The sequence below is a fragment of the Lissotriton helveticus genome, chromosome 3_2, assembly GCF_964261635.1.
Source record: "Lissotriton helveticus chromosome 3_2, aLisHel1.1, whole genome shotgun sequence".
NCBI lineage: Eukaryota > Metazoa > Chordata > Amphibia > Caudata > Salamandridae > Lissotriton > Lissotriton helveticus.
In genome coordinates, this window is record NC_136062.1 from 24,704,774 (window position 1) to 24,727,490 (window position 22,717).

Below are 22,717 nucleotides of genomic sequence, written 5' to 3' on the forward strand. Positions count from 1 at the left end.
TATAATATTCGAGGTGGAAGCCGTCCATCCCAGGGGCTTTATTTCTAGCTAGTGCCCCTATCGCCTTTTTCACTTCGGGTAGGCCTATCTTACTGTCCAGGTCTTTCTTATTTGTCGGTGAGATTTGGGGGGTGGTCAAAGTGTGGAAGAATCCATCCATCACTTGGGAGTCTCCCTGTCTCGGGGCCTTGTATATGCCGGAGTAATATGTGTAGAAGACTTGAAGGATTGCCAATTGGGATGTGTGGAGCTGACCAGACTGATCTCTAATTTCTGTGACAGGTTTCAGATCGGGGTCCTGTCTAGCGAGCCAGGCCAAAAGTGTACCTCCCCTGTTGCCCTCCCGGTGTACCCTGGCGGCATAGATCCTAAAATTGTATTTACGGAGGTCTCTCAGTGTTTCCGCGTACCTGGTTTTGGCTTCGGCCACGTGTTCCGGGGTGGCCGCACCGCGGTCATCCGCCTTCGATAGGGATGCTAAAGCACATTCCGAGTCCCGTAGCGTACGTTCTAGGAGCTTGCGCACCCCCACTACCTGCTGTATACAGTGACCTCTCGCCGTTACTTTATGTGTATCCCATTCTATGAGCCTAGAGGTTGCCGTCCCTGCATTAAGTGCAAAGTGTTCCTGTAGGTGTTCCTGGTGAGTATGTGTGAATACCTGGTCTGTAAGACACTCCCGGGGGAGTTTCCATGTGGGCACAGGAGGGTGCGGCGGTTTCCATCGAAGGGTCAACGAGTGGGCATCGTGGTCTGAAAGCACCCGCCCCAGATAGTCGGTATGTTGTACCTTAGCGTGTATCTGCGCCGAGCAAAGAAATCTATCCAGGCGTACTCGGAGGTCGTGAGGGATGGAATGGAATGAGTATAGGTTGGAGGTGGGGTGTAGTGCCCTCCATGTATCGATCAACGCCCAGTGTTTCACCCAAATATTAAAAAGTTCTGTCTGCCTGTGAAGTGGTCAGTGTGTTGGTGGGGGGCGGGAGCGGTCCAAAGCCGCATCCAGGACGCAGTTGTAGTCTCCTCCCAATATCCACTGTACGTGGCTGTGATGCGCTAGCGCTGTCGTGAGGCGGTTCCAGAATACATTCTGTTCAGTATTAGGGGCATAGATACTGCCTATTAGAATTGATTGCCCATCCAGCAATCCCTCCATTAACACATATCGCCCCTCCTTATCCACCACCCTGGCCTGTTCTTTAAATGGGGTACCTGGTCTGACCCAGATTAGTGTCCCCCTGGCAAAAGCAGAGTATCCGGTAGCGCAGACAATGCCCCGCCATTTCTTCTGTAGTCGCCCCACCTCTGTTGCCGTCAAGTGAGTCTCTTGCAAAAGGGCGATGTGTGCTTGTTGTCTCTTCAAATAAGCATATACTGCATAACGCTTACTAGCTGTATGTAGGCCCCTTACGTTTAGTGTGATGAATGTAATGTCCGAATTAGAGAGTCTCGTCATGTCTGTCTGTTAGTCTTACAGGGCAGCACTCCCCAATCCCTGGGCCCATGGTTATGGCCACCTCCACCCGTACACTTCTCCCACAAATGTCCAGACGTAGCCTAACAGCCCTCTCCCGCAGAGGTATGAGGAACAGGTGGAATGAGAGGGGGGAAACTTAAGAACAACATTTGGGAAACCGTCTCAACCATAGGGGCCTATTGCTTGGCACAATAAGTCCAAACTGTACATCTCGTACTGTCTCTAGTTCGTTTTGCGTGGGGGGGTGGGTTGGTGTCGCTGCCGAAGGCTCAAGGTCTGGCTGCCCTTCGCGCAGTGTAGCTGTAAGTGAATTCGCAATCGCCATTACCTCTGTTGGTGGATTACGACTCCCTTCTGGTTCCACCCAGCCCGAGTGTCCCGGCTTTACCATATTCTCCGCTCGTCGTCGTTCAGTAGAGCGTGTCCGCCGTTTGCGGGGTCACCAGTGGAGGGGAGACCGAGCCCCCTCTCGAGGTGCGTGTGTCGCTGCATTCTTCGTCTTCGGATGTGAAAATGTGTGGGCCCCGGTCCTCCTCCGATCCATCCACCGTGCGCCGGGTCTCCGCCGCCGCATGTAGGGCTTTCCGTCTGTCTGCTATTATTTGTTCCAGATCCGGGGATTTTCTGGTGTTGGGAACGGATGGGCGGCTCAGCTGCGTGAGGGCTATCTTCTTGGAGCATAGTCCCCGTTTGTTACAAAGGGGGCGCGATGATGTGGTTCTCCGTCCTGGTAGATCCTTGTCGTGGTGTTCCAGCCAGCGCCTCGCCTCCGCCGGGTCCGTAAAGAAGTGCGTAGAGTCCCCTAGTATAATTTTAAGGCGAGCCGGGAAGAGGAGCGCGTACTGCAGCTTGTGTTGCCTCAGGGTTTGTTTTACCGCCTGAAATGTGGCTTGCTGGAGCTGCACTGCTTGAGAGTAGTCTGGGAACAGCATTACGTGCTTGTCTTCCACTCTGAGTGTTCTCGCTTGCCTGGCCGCTCGTAGGATCGCATCCCGGTTCTGGTAGTGTAGCATTTTAAGCAGGAATGGTCTGGTGGGGGAGCCCGCGGCAGGGCGTCGGGCTGGAACCCTGTGCGCTCTCTCCACTGAGAAGAAGGGTGTGAGGTCCTGAACCTGAGTGAATGTTTTTATCCAAGTTTCTATATAGTGTACAGGGTCGGACCCCTCCACTTCCTCCGGCAGGTTGAGGACGCGGATGTTGCTCCGGCGAGAGCGACCTTCCAAATCGTCTGTCTTGCGTTCCAGGAATTTGACTTTATTCTGGAGTTCTTGGATGGCCTCTTGGTGGAGTTGGACCTGTGGTTTTAAGTCTTGCAGCGTTTTTTCTCCTTGGCTCACCCTGTCCGTTAGTTTTCTGTGGTCATCTCGCAGGAGGTTAATGTCCGAGGCGAGTTCGCCGAACTTGTTCTCCATGGACAGCCGTGAGTGCTCTATGGCCGCTAGTACCTTATCTAGCTTGGTCGACATATCCTCACCCTGCGGCGGTCCGCCGGCTTGCGGCATCTTCGAGGGGCCCGGGGAGGGCGATCGCCTCAGGGCAGGTGCCGGCGTCGTGGTCATTGTCCGCTGTGATCTCCCCATCGCTGTCGCTGGTGGTCCACCGGGTCGGTGGCGCAGTCACCCCTCTGGGACGCCGTGCTCTGCTGCTGTGAACCGCCCTCCAGTCCCCGCCGTCACCCCGTAATGGGGTTGATGTTGAAGCGGGGGAGGTGAGGTCCCCTTCTCACTGAGGGTCAAAGTGGTCCCCAACTGCGCCCCTGCAACTGCCGTGGGGGAGATGGGTAGTCCCAGCCTCACGTGAAAACGGTTATGTGGGTTTTCCACCTGTCACCTCCAGTCTTAGTCGCCGTCTGATATGTGATGGCCGGGCAGGGACGTTGCACGACTCCGTCCCTGGGTCCCCTCCACAGTCGTCTCTCACAGGATGGCGTCCCCGGGGCCAGTAGGTTTCAGGAGGGGGTGGGGTGATGCTCCCGGTGTATGGGACGTCCCCCGCTGGCGGACCAGGGTCGTCGCTGCGTCTCTCGGTGCTCTCCCTGTGCACCCGCGAGGTCGTGGGGGCCACCACTGCCAATCGCGACGCGCCGGGCCACCCGACCCGGTCAGAGGCAGACAGGGCCCACCGTCTCCTGCAGCGCCTGCAGCGTGAGAGCCCTCGTACTCACTGCAGTAGGGGCGGCAACGCGGACACTCAGGCTGGGACGCCTCCGGGAGTCACCAGTCACCAGGAGCTTCGGATCTCGTCCCCGGGCATCAGGATCTGGCTCGTCGGGCTTCCCGACATCTTGGACTGGGCGCCGCCATTTTGAGTCGGTCTGGGCGGCAAGTGCCAATCACCGTCTCGGGTCCGCAGCAGTGTCCCGGTGGCATCAGGAGCGCCAGAAATGTTCCCCGAGACCCACCGCAATGCAGTTCTCTCCGCAGTTGCTTCTGTAGCCACCAGCCCCCCACCAGGGCGCTCGGGCGGTCCAGGGGTCCCGGACGGTCAGGCTCAAGCGGAGAAGTGGTCCCTCCGCATCACGATCACCGCCGCCAGACCAGCAACACAACGGTCATGTCCAGGGCACCCCCAGGGTCTATAGGGACTACGGTCCAGTGTCGCCGGGCAGCAGGGGCACCCTCCCGGGTTCCCGGGAGTCAGGAGCTGGGCGCCGCCATCTTAGTTGCGCTCTGGCGACAGCCGTCGCACGGCCCCCCCGGTCCGCGGCAGTAGCTCCGCGATCACAGGTGGCACCAGAGGTGGTCGTGGGAGCCCTTCATAGGATGAGCGATTATATTGGCCGGTACATGGCCGTTTGTGCGGTGGTAGGCATCAGTTTTGCGGGCAGCCGACCGGAGCACTAGGGAAGTGCGTCCACCATCTTGGATGGCTCGGCCACGCCCCAAGAACACATTACACATGATGCAGGGAAGGAAAACACATGATGTCTAAAACATTCAGAGGTGTAAGGAAAGAAAACACATGATGCATAAAAATACATTCAGCGGTGTGAGAACAAGGAAGACACATGATGGCTAAAAAAATTCAGAGGTGCCAGAACACAACTCAATAGCGCCAAAACACATGATGTCTAAAAACATTCAGAGGTGCAGGAATAACACATGATGTATGAAAACACATTTAGAGGTGCAATAAAACCACATAATTGCGCAAAACTTACATAAGCCACCACCTGTGGCAGTCCCTAGGCCAACTGGCCTTGATGGGGCTAGGACACCCTGCGTCCAAAAGTCAGGGGCCTAAACGGTGCAGCTGCCCACTAATTGCTGGGCAGCTTGGACATCAATAAAACTATGGCATGGGCTCTCATTAGCCCTCAAACAGAACTGCGCCAAAAGGTAGGAGCCACACAGGCTCTTGTACCAATATGCCCCCATGAGCCTCTCTGGCTCTTAAAACAATGGCACCTCGAGCCTCGCTGGGCTCGTAAATCAAATATGGGCGGGAGCCTCTCGGGGCTCAAACACAATGCCCGGAACGTTGGAGTCCCTCACGGGGGACTCTGGAACAACTGTGAGCCTCTCAGGCTCTAATTACACAAACTGGCCCCAGGAGCCTCGGGGCTCCACTCACCAAGGATGCGGGCGTCGTTGGAGTCCCTCGTGGACTCAAAGCAGTAACAAAGTGCCCCCGCATTGGAGCCTCGACGGGCTCTGATTATCACAATGCCCCCTGAAGCCCTCGTGGCTTCACCAGCACAATGAGCACGAGATCGCGCTGCTAGAGGGGAGGGGGGGGGCGGACACCAACAATGTGTCCCGGCACCCCTCCCTTCTCTTCTGCTGCCCCCCTCACCGGCTTCCTGTAGAGGGGGCTCCTCTGGGCAGCGCTGGTGCAGCGGGCGAGGCTTCTCTCACAGCGCGGGGCTCCTCTTCGGGAACAGAGCCCCGCCGGTACCTCCAGCTGCCTCTTCTTGGGGTGCGGGGCTCCCCCTTGGTCACAGGAGCCCCACAGCGGCCGGCGCTATCTTCTTCTCCACTCTCCCCGAGCGCTAGCCAATCCCAGCGCGGCTCATCGGTGCAGCCTCCAGCGCTGCACCAATCAGAGCGCGGCCTCTCCAGTCAAGCCCCCCGGAGCGAGCCATTCACAGTGCGGCCGCTCTGGCAATGACTCGGGCCGATGGCGGAAAAGGAGGGGTGGGCACCCTCGGGAATCAAAACGAAATAAAAGCGCTACTAAGCTCTTAGGGGCAAAGTAAAGCGCTCCCAGCGCTATAAGCTAAAATAAAGCGCTCTCGAGCACTGGGGGAGAAATAAAGCACTCCAAAGCGCTAGATGCCCAAAATAAAGCAGCAAAGTCCCTCAGGAGTCCAGGACCTCAGCAGTCCAGGACATAAGGTGGAGCCCAGCAGCTCCCAGAACAGGAAAGTCCATCAGGTATCCAGGGGATGGGCAGGGCCCAGGGAGGCAAGCCTTCCCCTGAGCCCAAGCAGCAGCACGCCCCTGGCAGGATTCAAGTTAAGAACAAGAACATTTTAGAAGAGGTCACAGCCTCTTTTTATACATGAAATTCCTTTGTCTAGCAGGGTGTAGGCAATGCAAGAACCAGCCACAACTGGTTATAGGGAACTCCTTTCAGTGTGAGGGGCAGAGGCGACAGCCGCCCAGCAGGAGGTGGAGCCAGCATTGTGGCAAGCAGGCACAGCCCTATTCACTCCCAGGTGCTATCTCCTCCCTCCACTCTAGTTGCAGATGCAGTCATTCAACCAAGGGCAGACTCAGACAACCTCCTGGGGGCTCCCCAGCCCCTGTCATCCTCAAACCAGACAGTCAATCCACAAGCAGGCCCAGGCACTCCTGGAGCCAGGCGCCAGCCAATCACGTGCACACACATGTCTAGAAGTGGCACTTCCGCACTAGACACATTCATGCCACATAAATCATTACGCAGCATTTGATCTCACGAGTTCGCACATACCAAACTCGACCCTGCACTCCCCACACATCAGGAACTACCATGGTCACACAGATTTCCCATGCATTCCTATGGGAGGGCAGGTCACTCACCACACATACACAGAGAGCTCACACACTTTACACTGTACCACAGTGAAAAAGTGCACAAAGGCCTAAAATCACCAACACCAGGTCACAGAAACAGGCTAGGAAAAAGCAAAAAGTTTCGGGGTGAACCTGCCAAAAAGGGCCAGGTCCAACAAATACTATAAGCACTTCCAGGACATCCTATGCCCCCATCTTTTAACCTCTATAAAGCTGCAGTGCAGGTCATTTCAGCCAAATTTAGACTGTGCCACAATGGCCTTCCCCGTGATCAGTGTTCAACCAACCATCCGATTTCCCTCATTAACACAGATATTAAGACCTATGCAAAAGTCCTAGCGATGCGTCGGGCGTGGGCAGTACGACATTTGACTCACCCAGATCAATGAGAATTTATGCGGGATCGCAGCACGCGTCACTGTATCAGGAGGATTCACGCCGAGCTTTCTCAGTCACAAGATACCGAGAGCACCCTGGAATAGTACATTTATTCAACACAGTACTAAATACTATGCATCAGTTTTTTGTAACAGGTTTTTATTAAAAATACTGCATCAGAGGATATCATTAACAGTTGCCATATCTATACTTTTACTTCCTGACAACCCTTTTTGAAGCGATGAATTGATTACATGACTTTACTTTACATCACCATCAATACACATGAGGTGAATTACTACGCGCAGCACTGCGATTTGGGTTAGAGTAAGGACCGCAATCAAAGAGTGAAGCGAAAAACTATCGAAAAAGAGAAATACCTCCCACCCTACCTGCCCCCCCCCCCCCCCCCCTTCCTCACCTCTCCCCTGGCTGTGACTGGCAACCATCACTATTCATAATATGGGCAATCTGACAATTGGATAGAAACTGGTTTGAAATTTGTGTAAGAGGGCCATTATTCTAATTCTGCTTAGGTGACACTGAGTACTGGGTGGATGGCAAGTTGTGTGCAGAACGTTATCGCTTTGCGTTGTTGCTGCGTTCACTTCTGTTAACATTTGACCCCAGTCAAGTAGATCACTCTCAGCATTCTCATTTGTTCTTACTGCTCTAAGACGACGCTCCTTAGCCCCTCCCCACCCGCCATCTTTCCCATGTGGGGGTTGGGGGGACGGATCCAATGGATCGCTATCCGTCTCTTCTCCACAACCAGCTCTAGCATCGCAAACTTATGTCTTATCTGTGTCCCCTTCTTGGGTGTTGGGAGTACGCCCAGAACGCATTGTTTTATGGAGGGTTCAATCTGCAATGCTGTTGCTGTGCCAAGAGATTCTACCACCCGATTCCAGTACTGTTGGTGGCACAAGCAACTCCAGGTCATATGTAGGAATGTGGCGGGGTCTGTGCCGCACCATGGGCAGGAGCGGGTCATTCCCAGGGTAAAATGCGTACAATGTAAATAATGTAACTGAGTAAGTTTGAACCTCGCGTTACACTTTGCTTCAGCTACCTGCACTAGCGCTCTTTTCCACTCACCATTGGTCAGCGGGATAGGTAGGTTCTCTTTCCACTTCCCTCTAATTACAGCAAGGTTGGACCCACGGTCCTCCTTTAATGCCTTTTATATATATACTGGATAAGATCCTTACTGGAGCCCGGTTACAGCAGCGTCAACAGCGTGCGGGACACCCATGGCTCCTCCGGGAACGAAGTCCACATCTCGCGCACCGTACGTGATATTTTAGCATATTGCAGAAAGTGTTCAGCCGGTACCTGGAACCAATTCTGTGCCTCGATGAAGGTCAGTAAGGTCCTGTTCTGGTAGAGGTCTCCCGCCAACTTGCATCCTCCCTCGTACCATTTCGAAATGTCCATAGTCACCTGAATATTCTGAAATCCACTCAACTACCGGAAGAGTAGCTTGCTAGCATATGGGGCCCTTCAAAGAACCAGCACCACTGCCTGTTCCCAGGCCTCTGTCACCTGTCGTATTATATAAGGACAATCTCTGGGAACCCCTGAGCCCATCATAAGGAACCGCTGTAACTGTGTCCGTTCGTTCCAGCTACCCAACAAGTCTGTCTCCACTGTACATTCCCCCATACACCATTGTGCTGCGCACTGCAATAATCCTGCTTTATATTATAATCTGAGGTCCGGCAATCCTAGGCCACCCACATTCATATCCAGTTTAAGTATTTCCAATTTGGCTCTGTTCTGTCCAACAGCCCACACTAGTGAGGTCAGCAGGCCGCTTAAGATATCAAATGTGGACTTTGGTATTTTACAAAATGAGTTCTGTAGTACATAGACAGCGGGGCAGGAGCACCATCTTTGATATTGCCACCTTCCCCATAACCAACAGTGGTAACCTGTTACAGAATGTTATTGATGTCCCCAATCCTGTAAGGACTTTTCCCATATTGAGTTCAAACTGGGTATCCGGTTAATGGGCCACCTGGATAACGAGATATCGAAAGCGATCACATCTCCATTCCATACCCACCTCTGGAAGATCTTGGGGTGTCATCCGCTCCAGGGCCTTGGGAACAATATTGTTTTCTGGCAGTTAATTCAGAGGCCGGAGGCCAAACCAAATGAGGCTAATATTCTCCGAGCCACAGGGATCGCCTTTTCCGGTTCTATGATATAAAGGAGTGCATCATCTGCGTACATGGAGACTGCATGCGTACGGCCATCTACCAATATACCCCATTGTTCCCTATCTCTTCGCAGTCTTCCTGCCCAGGGTTCCAGAGCTAGTGCGAAGAGCAATTGGGATAATGGGCATCCTTGTTGTGTACTCTTCTCTATCTGTATAGTCTCCGGCACCCGTCCCCCATTCTGTACTCTGGCTCTCAGTTGATGATAAAGGGCTAGATGTAGGTAATTGAAATTTACCGATTCTAAAATACCGAATTTTACCGATTCGGTATTTTAGAATCGGTAAATGCAATGTAGGTAAATATTTGGTAAGTATTACCAAATCGGTACGATTTTGTATTTACCAAATCGGTATTTACCGATTCGGTGATTCCCATTCATACCTATGGGCCTGGAGGTCCATAGGAATGAATGTGAATTACCGAATCGGTAAAAACCGATTCTGTAAAATAGGGAAACATTCAAGGAAGGCATGGTGTCACATTGACACCCTGTTGCAACCCTGAATAGTGCTTGTGTGCACATGTGTCACAAATACGTATGTCTGTCACATGGCACAGTTGAAAATGCACAAATTTGCATTTTCAAAAGTATTTGTTATTTACCACCAATTAATAGTTGGTGGTAAATAACGAATCCTTAAAGCACATGAGCACTCTTTAAAGTGCTTCCTACATGTCATTAACCGATTCGGTAAATAATGATTCGGTAAATACTGATTCGGTATTTACCGAATCATCCCCTACAAAGGAAATGGCCCAATACCGGTCGGTAAGCCTGAAATGTACCAAATTTCGGGTTTACCGATCTGTAATGGACCACCTACATCTGGCCCAAAGTTATTTAATCCAGGCTATGTATTCTCTGCCAAACCCCATTCTTCTCAGCACTTCCCAAAGATAGTTCCACCGCAATGTATTAAAGGCTTTTTCAATGTCCAGGGTGACAACTGCCGCCCTGAGCTTGCTGTCCGCCAATGAATGCAGGACAAGTGATAATCGCTGTAGGTTCATGTGATCATGTATAAAACCGCAATGGTCCAGTGAGGTCACAACTCTTCTTTGTCTTATGTCCAGGACTTTGACCAATAGTTTAGCGTCCACTCCCAGCATGGACAGGGGGCTGTATGCAGCCAGGTCCTCAGGAACCCTATCGGGTTTGGACGCCTTCCTGCAAGGTGTCCAATAGGCGCAGGAGCAAAATATCAGCATATGTCTGATAGAACTCAACCGGAATTCCATCTGGGCCCGGTGTTTTGCAGCGAGCCATGCCCTATAGTGCTTTCTGCAGTTCCTCTAACTGGGCTTCTGCCTCAAGATCCTCACTCTGCTCATTCGTAAGTCGCTGGAGACATCCGGGAGGAAGTCCCCATCCCATCCCCTCACTCCCCATGGTCTTGCGAAAAATACCGGTTAAGTGGTTAAATAGCACTGTATTAACACCAACCTGTTTGTTGGCCATAGTTCCCTCAGGGCAACGCAGAGGTGGTATCATCGGGGGTGGGCATTCCCTCTTTAACAACCATGCCAGCAGTGTTCCATATCTAGCGCCCTCCTTATGCAATAGTTGCTGATATTTCAAGTCCATCCCAGGCCTCCCCGACCATACTCTGCGCCTGTAGAAGTAAGTCCGAAAGCCGACCCATCGCACGGTTCTCGGGCTGTAATTTAGTCAGCTCGCTCTCCGCCTCTGTCAGTTCCAACTCCAATCTCCTCCTAGTGCCCCCCACTTTAGACAAGCAGTCTCCTCACATTGAATGCATCCCATTTAATGCTCCTGGTCTCAGTGGTTGACCAATTCTTCGCAAAGTAATCTACTATGGTTTTCCTAAGTTCCTCTCTGAAAACACTGAGTCACGCAGTGTGGAAGGTTGCAATCGCCACAACTGGACTCTCGGGCTGCTACTCTCGGGTCCCCATTCTTGCAATATAGGAGCATGATCGGACAGGAAATGGCCTAGCACAGCAGTCCCTTCTGCTGTACCTCACACCTCTCGGGAAAGCAGAAAACGATTGAGCCTGCTGTAGACCTCACGGGCCAGTGTATAGCAGGTGTATGTCACTCTTCCATTGTGTTTCTCGCAAGATGTCTACACAATGGAACCTGTCCATCACTCTCCTCGGGGCAGCCGACATATTCGGTTTAGTGTGGTGTTTCGTTGGTTCCATATCCAGTGAGCCATCTATCACACAATTAAAATCACCCGCCCATATTAATGGTATCCCAATGTATGTAAGAAGCAAATTTTCCATACCGTTAAAAAAAACAGCATCATATGTATTTGGGGCATAAATGTTCACCAGGCACACCTCCACCCCATCAAAGTCCTCATGCACTATCACGTATTTGCCCACTATATCAGCCTCATATTTTCGTAATTTGAACAGGACCTGTGGAGCTATCCATATGGCCACCCCCTGGCGTAAGTGGCGAAAGGAGATGCGAACAGCTGCCCTCTCCATTTTTGGTGAAGTTTCTGAGTCTTGGTGTCTAGTAGGTTTGTCTCATGGAGCATGGCTATATGAGTGCCATGTTGTCGCAGATAAGTTTGTATTCTATAACGCTTCACAAACAAGTTTGATCCGCTCACATTACATTTTTTTTTTTAAACTTTATTTGTCATGTTTTTCAATTTACATATCCAGCACAATAAATCAAGTAAGGTACAGACATACATCATATTTGCCTTATTCATGAAAATCCTCATATCAATTCCAGCAATCGGCCGGTCGCATAACAACAGCGAGGATGGTGAAGGGCACTTTGTCTGCCACTTGTATAGTTACATTGTCCCTGGAAACCTTACTGAACTATATAGGAACTCCCCCACTCCCCCACTCCCCCATCCCTTCCCCAAACTCCCCCCTTTCCCCCCTGCTGCCGGATCTAGAAAAAGGTAAGAATGAAGAATAGGGTCTGTGCCACCCGCTCGTCCTGAGTCTGGGCCTCCCCTTGTCCCGTGTTTGAGTCTGAACTGTTTTGCGTCAATGGGGCATCTTGTCCCACCAACTCCTGAAACATTACTCCCCAAGTCTGTAGGACCTCAGGTAGTTTCCCATCCCTCCTTGTATGCCTCATGTGCGCTTCTTCCGCCAGTGCCCATTCCCTTAGATCTGCCCTCCATTTCTGCAGCATCGGGCCTTGTGGGGATAGCCAGTGAATTGCAATACGACGTCGAGCTGTAACCAGGTCTAGCATAAGGAACCGTCTGCTCACCCTCCGTTTAGGGTCTCGGGGGATTAAGCCCAGGAGGCAAGGGCGCAGGTCCATGTCTATTACCCACCCTGATACCCTCGCCAAAACCTCCAGAACCGACTTCCAGTATTATTGGAGGATGGGGCACGTCCACATCATATACACAAAGTCTGCCATGGGACTGCGGCATCTCGGGCAATGGGAATCCCTGGTATGGACAATGACCTGGAGACGCTTAGGGGAGAGGTAGGTCATGTGTATCATATTATATTTAATTTGCTTAAAGCGGTTGCTCACTGACACCTTCCGCACACTTTCATGTATCTTTTCCCAGTCACGGGGAGTGATCTTCTGTGGACACGCCTGCTGCCATTTGTCCTCTATCACCAAGGGCCGTAACCTTTTATCCTCCCGCAAGCCCTGTAGAGGTGAGTCACAAACTTCCGCCCCCCGCCATTGCCAACATAGTGACTAAAGTATGGGTGGGCGCCGGGGCCTCCGGAAACGAGGGCCACAGCTGCCGCGGAGTCGCCGCTAGTTTAGCGTATTGAAGGAATTGCCCTGGACCAAGCTCGAAGGCAGTGACGGCCTCTTGATAAGTGATAAATGTATAATTTGGATACAGATCGGCCAGCATCAGGCAACCTCCCTCCACCCATTTGTCTATGGACATTACCTGTGCAATCCGGGCAAAGGGTGGCATCAGTCATAGGTCCAAGTCAGGGGCGAACGGCTTGCTACAGATGTGGCGTCTCACCACACGATCCCAGATTGCGGCCACCAACCGTACCAGCGAGGGGATGTGATCTCGCCCCCCCGACCCGCCATAGCAACGCTCCCAATTGCCCGCTTCCATAGGCCCCTGCCAGCAAGGACCGCTCCCAGGAGGGGTCCGTATCCAACCATGCAATAGCATGTTGCAGTTGTGATGCGAAGTAATACTGCTCTAGATCGGGGACTTCTAATCCTCTTGTGCCCCACCTACGCTTCAGGACCTCCAGTCTTACCCTACATCTCTTCCCGTTCCATAATAGGAGGACTAGGAGGGAATCCAGTTCCCAAAAAACCTGGTGCAGTAGCTCATAAAAGGCCCCCTGCATCGTGTACAGACAGCGTGGGAGGACCACCATCTTGATTAGACCAATCTTCCCCATCAAGGAGATCTTAAGGGTGTTCCAGAAGGCGATACTTCCCTTCAGACCCCAGATTATCCGTCCCATGTTGTGTTGAAAGAAAGCGGCCGAGTTTCGACCAATCCAGATCCCTAAATAGCGAAGTGTGTCGTCTACCATCTCCGGGCGCGGGACCCCCTCCCATTCAGACTGCTCTCCAATCGCATAGAGCTGGGATTTCGCCTTATTCACTGCGAGGCCAGAAGCAGCTGTAAAGTGCAATAACTCGGTCATCAAGATTGGCAACGACTGCGTTGGCTGGCTCAGATAGACCAAGGCGTCGTCCGCATATAAGGACACCACATGCTCCACTGCCCCTGCCCGGATGCCCCGGCCTTTCAGCACCGTACGGAGATGGCATGCCAACGGCTCCATCGCCAGGGCAAAGAGCAGGGGAGAGAGGGGGCACCGCTGACGTGTTCCCCTCGCTATGGGTATCTCATCCGAGACACATCGACCCGTGCGGACTCTGGCCACAGGTCTGGTGTACAGTAGCTGAACCCACTTTACAAATCCTTCCCCCAGGCCTAGTTTTAAAAGCACCTTCCAGAGGTAAGCCCAGCGAATCGAACGCTTGTTCGATATCTAGAAAGACCATCATGCTTTGTTTGGCCTGTCCCTCCAAAGTTTGCATGACGTGGGCCAGGCGGCGGATATTCCGCAAGGTGTTACGGCCCGGAATGAACCCCGATTGGTCGTCATGGACCAGGCGTCTATGATGGGGAAGGAGTCTAGAGGCCAGCACCTGGCTGATAATTTTCAAGTCCACATTCAACATGGATATGGGTCTATAGGATCCGGTGAGGAGAGGATCTTTACCCGGCTTGGGGATCATTACGATCGTCGCCGCCCGCATGGAGTCCGGGAGCGAGCCCCGGTCATAGGCCTCCATTGCAACTTAAAGGAGTTTCGGGACCAGAACCCCCCTGAACTCTTTATAGAGTTCGGTCGCTAATCCGTCCATTCCCGGGGATTTTGCTGCCTGCAGATGGGCTATTCTGTTCCTCCTCTCGTAGTGGCCCTCCCAGGTCCTCCTGGCTGTCCGCTTCAATACCGGACAGCTGTATCCCCTCGAGGTACACCTCCATATCCTTGGCGCCCGTTAAAGGCTGCGATTCCGAGTATATTTTGCATAGATGGGATTGGAACACCTCGTTAATCGCCTGCTGGGTATACACCTTCTGGCCCAATTCATTCTGCAGTGCCAGAATCGGGTGGGGTTGGGTTTCTGCCCGTATCAAACAAGCTAATAGTCTTCCAGCTTTGTCGCCCTCCGTGTACCATCTCCGCCTGCTGGCTGTCCTATTAAATTTGCCAAGCGAGGCCCAGGTGTCCCCCAGCTGTTGTCGCGTGGCCGCCCATTCGGGCCGCTGCTCTTTGTCTGTGCGACACCCCGTGAAGGCGCATCCACACAATATATCAAAGACGCCTTAGTTGGTCGCCCTAGCCGGGGCCGCAGAATCCGCCATCCCCTCCCCCGTAACGCAGATGAGGGGGGCAGCATCCACTTTCCATCAAGGGTAGGGGGAGGGAACACCTCGATCCAATGGCGATTTTGCTTCCAGGCGTGCTGCATCCCACTGCAACACCCATCAACCGGGTCCGGTCGCCGCGACTCCTCCACACTCTAAGCATGCGGGTCCCAGGACCAGAGAAGGGATCCGTGGACGGAGGAGGCGTACCTAGTTCTCTGATGGGCCAGTCGACTTGGCAGCCAAATTGACACTCAGGCAGGCCGTCAGGATGTCTTCGTTCCCTCATCAACGTGACTAAGGCCCAGGCCACCGCCGGTCACCACCTCGCAGAGCAATTCTGCCCCTGGTCATCGGGCCACTAAATACACGGCCACCGCCTCCCTATCCTGAGGAGGTATTGTGTATGTAACAGGAGAGCCCGGATGGGCAGGATAACTTAGGATTATTCACGGGCGGGCTGCGGAGCTATCAATGCAGCGTCCACTCCGGTCACGATCTTGGCCATGCCTACTGTGCGTTAGTTGCTAAATATATACATCAGACCTATGAAATTTCATTTGGTGACATTCTGAAATCACATTTGATACCTACAGGATCATGACCCCCAAAATCATAAACCCCCAGCACATATACCAGATGCAACATCACAATACAGGGGGTAGTCAGTTAAATAAAACATGCCTATTGGCTTTGTCAAGTGGTCATCACATCAATATATAAGGTAAGCCTATTGGCTTAGTCAAGAGTTCACCACGTTATTAAACCAATATACACATGCTAAAAAATAACCATCATATTACTTAAATCAACCATCATTATTGTCAATAAAGCATTGTAATGTTTATCAAAAATCACTTTCAATATATTGTCGAAAAATCAAAATAACATGTGTTTGAGCCTTTCTTATACACCTTTAGGCCACAAAAAGTGCAGCCATATGATCAAACACCAGAAGTCACTGCACTCCCAAGTTGTAGAACAAAACCTCTGGACTAAGAAATACTTAAAAAATGACAGAAATGTCTCCCTCGGTCATGTATTCTGTGACCTGGGAGCCATAGGGTTAATTTCCTAAAGTTGATTGGTAGGGGCTTTTGTGCTGCAATGCCCAAACAATTCCTGATGAATATTGGTGGTGCCCTTGATCTTCCTTGGAACACCACAGAGAAGAGAATTATGCAAACTGAGTCCTACAGGACATTATAACATAACATGTCAATTTATAATGCGCACATTCACCCGGAGGCATCTTGGAGCTGAATAACAGATGTTTTATTGTTACCCAACTCTACGGTACTCATTTTATCGACCTCAGATGGATGCGTGGTTGAGTGGACCTGCCGGGATTTGAACCTGTGACCATTAGGTCGAACACAAACTCCTTCAGTGGATGCATTTGTCCACTGAGCCACTAGACCCAGCTTAACTATGGGGCACTCTTAGGACGGGAGCTGTAAAAATTATATTAGCGGCTTCGGTTGTTTTTGCAGAGCACAGCTTTGTGCAGCACGTCTTGCTTTGTTTGCATTTGTTTTTTTAAAGGGGTGCTCTGGTCTCACTCGGGACAAACCGGGTACCCAAGCCTCTTTCTATGTTGGGGTGGTGCAGGTAGCCCACTCCTACAATTCCCGACTGGCATCGCTGGCACCTTCTAGCATGGGCGCGGGAGCAGAGAGTAGATTCTCTCTGCTCCTGCTGGGGGGCAGCAGACTTCCTTTCTGCTCCCACTTGCGACAGGAGCAGTCTGTGGTTTTCCTGGATCCCAGGACCCAGTCCTTGCTTTCAGTGTCGAGTGACGGGGTCTAGGGGTCTCTTATAGTTTACGCTGGCCTAGGAGTTGGAGTCCCCAGGCCAAGTAGGAGTCAGGGGTTGTGGCCTCCCGCATGCCCCCTCCCTGTGTAAATTGATAACAAAAGTGCTGTGTCATTCCCAGAAAGCTTGGCCTTCCACGGGGGCAATCTGGAATGCAGTGACTGAGACCCAAATGCTCCGTTGCTTGATTGAAGGCATGTTAAAATTGGCAAATCTTTGAAAGTGCCTAACTTGGGCCCCGTTGGGCTGTTTTTCCTGATCGTGGGATCATTTTGCTCCTACTGATTAGCCCTAGCCTAGTTTCAGCAGGTCTAAAGGCCTCAAAAGGCTACACTTGGCTCCTTGCACTAGCTTTCTCTTCGCCTTTACGGGCAGGGTGATTAATATTTAAAATGCAATCAGTAGATTACCATAAGGTCTACATAGGGGTAACTTATTAATATTTAAAAGGAAGGAATAGAGCTGTCAAAAGAGGTATTTTGACTGGTTGAATTTGCAGTTTAATACTGTCACAGGTAGGTGATCTTTGTGCAGCTACCAGGCTGCATGCGACTCTAGTTTCTCATGTGCACACATGTTTATGTGTAACCAGCCAAGTGCCCCTTGCCCTAGCTGCTTTGCAGCAGCCTTATTTTTAAAAGGCTGACTCTGGTGGTAAACATGCACACTCCAAATATCATGCAATTTCTGGGGGTGAGACTCACCCACCATAAAGGTACAAAAATCAGGGTGTTCAAATGCAAAAAATACTGGCTTACTAAATGGACGGAGCCCATTTGCAAACTTACATTGTAAAGTGCCTACTCGGAGTGGGTCACAAAATGACCCACCTAATGAATATGAATTTAGCAGGTCATATTTTGCCATTCTCATATAAATAGCTGTAAATGCAATAGATGGATGCTTGCAATGAACAACATACGGTCATCCTTGCATTTGCTTTCCCAAATAAGAAACACTATTTTAACGCAGCCCATTAAAGAAACCAGTGCTGGTATGAAAGAAAACATTTTTCCTTTGGGAACACATCAGGAGTAAAAGGCAATGGACATGGGACTAGTGGTGGCCGGAATGGTTCGCGGGTGGCGGGATGGGTGCGTGGGGGGGCGGGGGGATGGAGATATATATATATATATATATATATATATATATATATATATACACAATTTTTTTTTATCTCACCTTGCCCGCCAGGTCCCGCGTCTCTGCTCTCCTCATGAGACAAACGCAGGAAGTACAGCAAGACTCCCCTGACCAATCACTAAGCTGCAATGCAGCATTGTGATTGGTAAGCACCCAGATCCCCTGACCAATCACAACACTTTAATGAGGTTTTTAGCATCTGGGTTCGACGCCCAACCAGGGAATGGGGGCCTTGGCTTGTTCTCCATGCATGCTGTAATGCAGCCTACATGGAGAATGGGGAAAGTGCACATGACTGGGTTGGGCGGCCCAAGAGTGCCAACCAGTCATTGCGCACTTAGGAGTGGGCAAACCACTCCTGCCCTGCTCCGAGAGCAGAACTGTTCCACCCGCACACAAAGAGGCAGGAAAGATAAAATGATAATAACTCTAGTTATTATAATTTTATGTTTCTTCTTCCTTACACTGCTTAAAAGCAGCAGGGCGACGCTCCTCCGTCATAGCGGAGGAGCCGCTCCTGCTCGCAACCACTGACCACTGTCCACTCCCAGTTATTCCCCTTATCCCCCTCCCCCGCTACCCCATGAGGCCATGCAATGCAATTCTCATTTACAAATCAGTTACCACTCTAACTGTGATTTAAAAAGAAGAGGGGAATTTCTTTTCTTATTTCACAACCCCTAGATTGCAATTCGGACAGAGTCGCAAATCCCTTTTCTGAGTCTTTTTGACTCGTAAAAGGGGGTATGAGCATTGTGAAAAGCTGATTTGCAGGCTTTGCGACTGGCCAGTCATTGCTCACATTAGAGAATAATATATAACTTGTCTTTATGAAATAATACTATGGTATTCATAGAAGCACTTACTTGAAAAATGCAATCAGGAGATTAACCATAATGATATATTGTGCAAAGCAGTAGACAGCCTGCAGAATTGGTGTTAGCCATGTCCCAGGACCGCAGAGGTGAGGCACAACTGAATTGTTGGCACATACTTTAGAACACAAGAGAGAAAAATCAGGTTTTAGAAATCACCATATTTTCTATGTAATAAGAAACTTAAGCCAGACATTTGATTGAAATGAAAATACATTTATAATATGCCAAAACTATTAACACATGCTGTAATGTTTGTGACCCAAAATGCATAAGTAACTAGAAAATAGTCTGACTGTTCTTGTCATTTGGAGGATCTGTGCACTGAGTACTTCTAGCTCTGCATGCATTTATTGGAGCAATACTTCATAGGGGCTTTAGTCATAGCTGAGCTACATTGTGGACCATTCTTGGTCTATATGACAGATTCTGAGCTATCTCTGGCTATGTAACAAACTAGTTTGCATCCTATACTCATGCTATAAATAAATAAAGATTTACTCATAAGTCCCTAGTATATGGTACTAAATGTATCCAGGGCCTGTAAATTAAATGCTATCAGTAGACCGGCAGCACTCATTGTGCCACCCACCAAAGTATCACTTTAAAACATGTCTCAGGCCTCCCCCTGCAGCCTGTAGTGCAGTTTTCAACTGCCAATTCGACCTGGCAAAATACAGCTTTTGCCAAGCCTAAACCTTCCTTTTTAATACATATAAGTCACCCCCAAGGAAGGCCCTAAACATGTTTTTAAGTTTTACATGACCTGGTAGTGAACCCCCCCTAAATTCATCTTTCATTACTGTAAGGTCTACCTCTCCCACAGAATACCATTGGGTTACCTTATTATATTTATTAAGTGCTAACTTTTAATTGGGAGTAGGTACACATACCATGTTTGGACTTAGATGAATTGTAATTTAAAATCCTCTTAAATAGAAAAGTCAATATTTTAGATTACAATTTTGAAAATACCACTTTTAGAAGGGTGTAATTTTCCTGCCTAAAAGCTTCTAAGGCCTTCTAGTAGTTTTCAGCTGCCTTAGCCTTTTAATGGCTCCCCCTTTAAGAATTTGTGTTGGGCCCAGACTGAGAACAATAGGGGACTAGTTGTGGACACCATGGGCCATCCATGCCCCACTTACATTTCAAAGTTCTTTCCTCCGAGCACACACAAAGGAATCTGACACTAGTCTTTTGTCACCCCAGACTTCTTGGTGCCGTGGCAGGGGAACAGTAGAATTTTGCACAACCAGATGTGAGGATAGTCTAGAAAATCCTCCACTTCAAAGGATTGCAGCAGGTATAAATATCGGACCTCCTGAGCCACTCCAAAAATCCCCTAGACCTTTGGTCATTATAAAGGCCGGACTGCATAGTTCCTCAGAGGACTGTTCTGCCGTTTGAGGCTTGCCTTGTTTTCCAGAGGACAGCCCTACTGCTTGAGACTTGCCTTGTTTCACAGAGGACAGCCCTGCTGCTTGGCGATTGCTTTGTTCCTCAGAGGACTGCCCTGGTGCTTGAGGTGTGCCTTTCTCCCTGTGAAGGAAGACTTGACCTCCTCCATTCATGCCAAGCAACCTGAGTGACTCCAAGGGTCAGTTTACTGACCGCCTTTTCTGAGCTACAGGGACACAACAAGCTCCAAAGGTCTCCCTGTAACTTCCCAGCTGACATGCTGCAACTGGACCTGCCTGAATCCTGCTGGCCTCTGCTAGAGGGATTCCCTGGTCCCTTAGAGGTGTCTCCTCAGGCCATGGACCCTTGGCTGGCATCAGAGTGTATCCTCTCTTTGAGAGAAATCTTGAAGTTGTGGACTCTTCGTGAATGTGAACAGACCTGTTTGTGTTGGACTGGTGGAAGATAACTTTTTCAGTGGGACTAGCCTGGCCCCTGTATCCAGCCCCCACTCGATCACAGTCAGCCTGAACTTCTGACTTCACCCCTGTCTAGCATGACAGAGGACTGCAAGTGAGACTGTGCTTTTAGGTGATATATCTACCTAACAATTTCAAATTGCATATCTTCGGTTCTATTGATTGGATTTTTGTTGTTTTGTTATCATTTTATGTATTAAAATACATACTTTTTTCCCGAAATTGGTTTGGGACTTTCTTTGTGTTGTGTTTTCACTTTATTACGGTTTGTGTGCAGCATATATACACCACAATGCCGCAAAGTTAATCAGGACTATTTTAGTGGCAAGCTATTTGGCGGGTTAAGGACCGGTTGATTTAGTGACGTTTGTGGTTCACCCCAACAAGGATATTAGTTGTTGCCTGAGTCGGGTTAACAACCCATTCAGCCAATGCCCCAATTTCCTATATTCCATTTTTGAGACAATATTTTGAACACACGTTTTGCCAGATTTCAGTCAATATCTTACAATTATGAGAGTTCATAGAATTCCTACATGAATTGCACTTCATGCTAAACTATTTTTGTGAATTTGCCTGACTGCTGGGTAAAATAATTAATTCTTAAGGCAATTCCGAATAAGTCTTTTGAAGTTCAAAACGAATATACAGTCAAAGTTTTCTCAGATATGGCCAGAGAAACTGCTAGCAGAATAAGGGAGTTCAAGAGAGTTGTCAGAGTTTCAAGTGGCTGCGGCACACTATTTGCCTGTTCAGCAAGTGAAACTGAAATTCATTTATAGTGAAATTTTATTTTTTTACTGGTATTGCAGAGGCTCAGGTTTTTCTGAACGCTATCCATAATCCTGGCCCCTGATGATATCTAGAGTTAGGAATGATAATGGAGAGATGTGAGATTTTCAGGATTTGAGGGGAGGCAGTGGCACAAAGACAGACATGGTGCCACTTGGATCACTAGGGAATCCTGCTCTGGGGTTTAAGCGGAAGCGACTCGTAAGAGTAGAATGGCGGAGAGATAATGGGATAAAAGCATAAGAAACAGGGAGATGCATGATGTTATTGCTGTGTAATTTGTGGCTGAAGGGGGTAGGCGATTTAGAATTACCAGGTGTTGACCATATGAATATTAAGATTGCGATTGATAATTAGTATGCTGCTGAATGTTTATGTAGTTAAAGTGCTACATTTTGATGGTGGAGTTGTAATGCTCTTTATGCTTAGACTGTATTAAGCTGGTGGTCTGTAATTATTGTATTTTGAAAATATGCACTTTAAATCATCCTCTATAATATTTTGCACTGCTAAATACTTATGTGAACTGTGTTGTTCTTTTAGCACAGGTCACTTTAAGAATGATATTAGCTCTGCTAGTAGAGATGTCATGCACTTTTAAAAGAGTTAGATTTGGAAGATCTGACCTCCTGTTGCTTGGGCATTACGATATTATATATAATCCTTATAAGGATGTCCAAGAAGATATAAGTGGCAAGTAGATTTAGATGATCATGAAGAGAGATAGAATCTTGTCCTTGTCCTATGACAGTAGGTAGTGTAAAAATATGTTTAATGGGAATTGTTTGCATAATAGATTTAAAAATGTTCTGCCAATGCTTGGATGCTCACTAGGCCCAGCCGAAATTTAAATCAGGACTCTGTAATTTTGGTAATTTTGAGTTACTCCTGTTATGCAAAAATCCCCCAAATAATGTCATTACACCACATCATGTAATTACGTGCTACTTGCTGTAAAATTTTAAAGCGAGTACTCAAAAATACGGCAAACAGCCAGAACACAAGTGGTTGTTGTTTGTGTCACTGTCTTTTCCGAGCTATATTTTTACTGAAAAATGTATCCTCTTGTCAAAAATTGACATGAGGATGCATTTTGCATTAAAATAAAGCACTGATAACGTATTTACATTTCACGTAATCAGGCATAATTTTACCGAACTTTTGAGTAATTATGCAAAATCAAATTAAATTCTCACAGTTACTGTGTTACCCAAATGGGTTTTCAGTTCATATAGCAGTAAACCCTGTGCAGTTAGCAGACAATTAACTATATTTAGAGGGTAAGATATGAGCGT

General features: G+C 49.3%; 1 protein-coding gene across 2 annotated transcripts in view; it reads right to left on the reverse strand.

Moving 5' to 3' along the window:
• LOC144826433 (transient receptor potential cation channel subfamily M member 7-like) overlaps positions 1 to 22,717 on the reverse strand; it is a 1,864,676-nt gene that overhangs the window by 593,868 nt on the left and 1,248,091 nt on the right. For both annotated transcript variants that reach the window (XM_078684758.1, XM_078684759.1), the window contains one exon: positions 18,745 to 18,871. In XM_078684758.1, the coding sequence (XP_078540884.1) occupies positions 18,745 to 18,871 (127 nt within the window). The remainder of the gene's footprint in view (positions 1 to 18,744; positions 18,872 to 22,717) is intronic.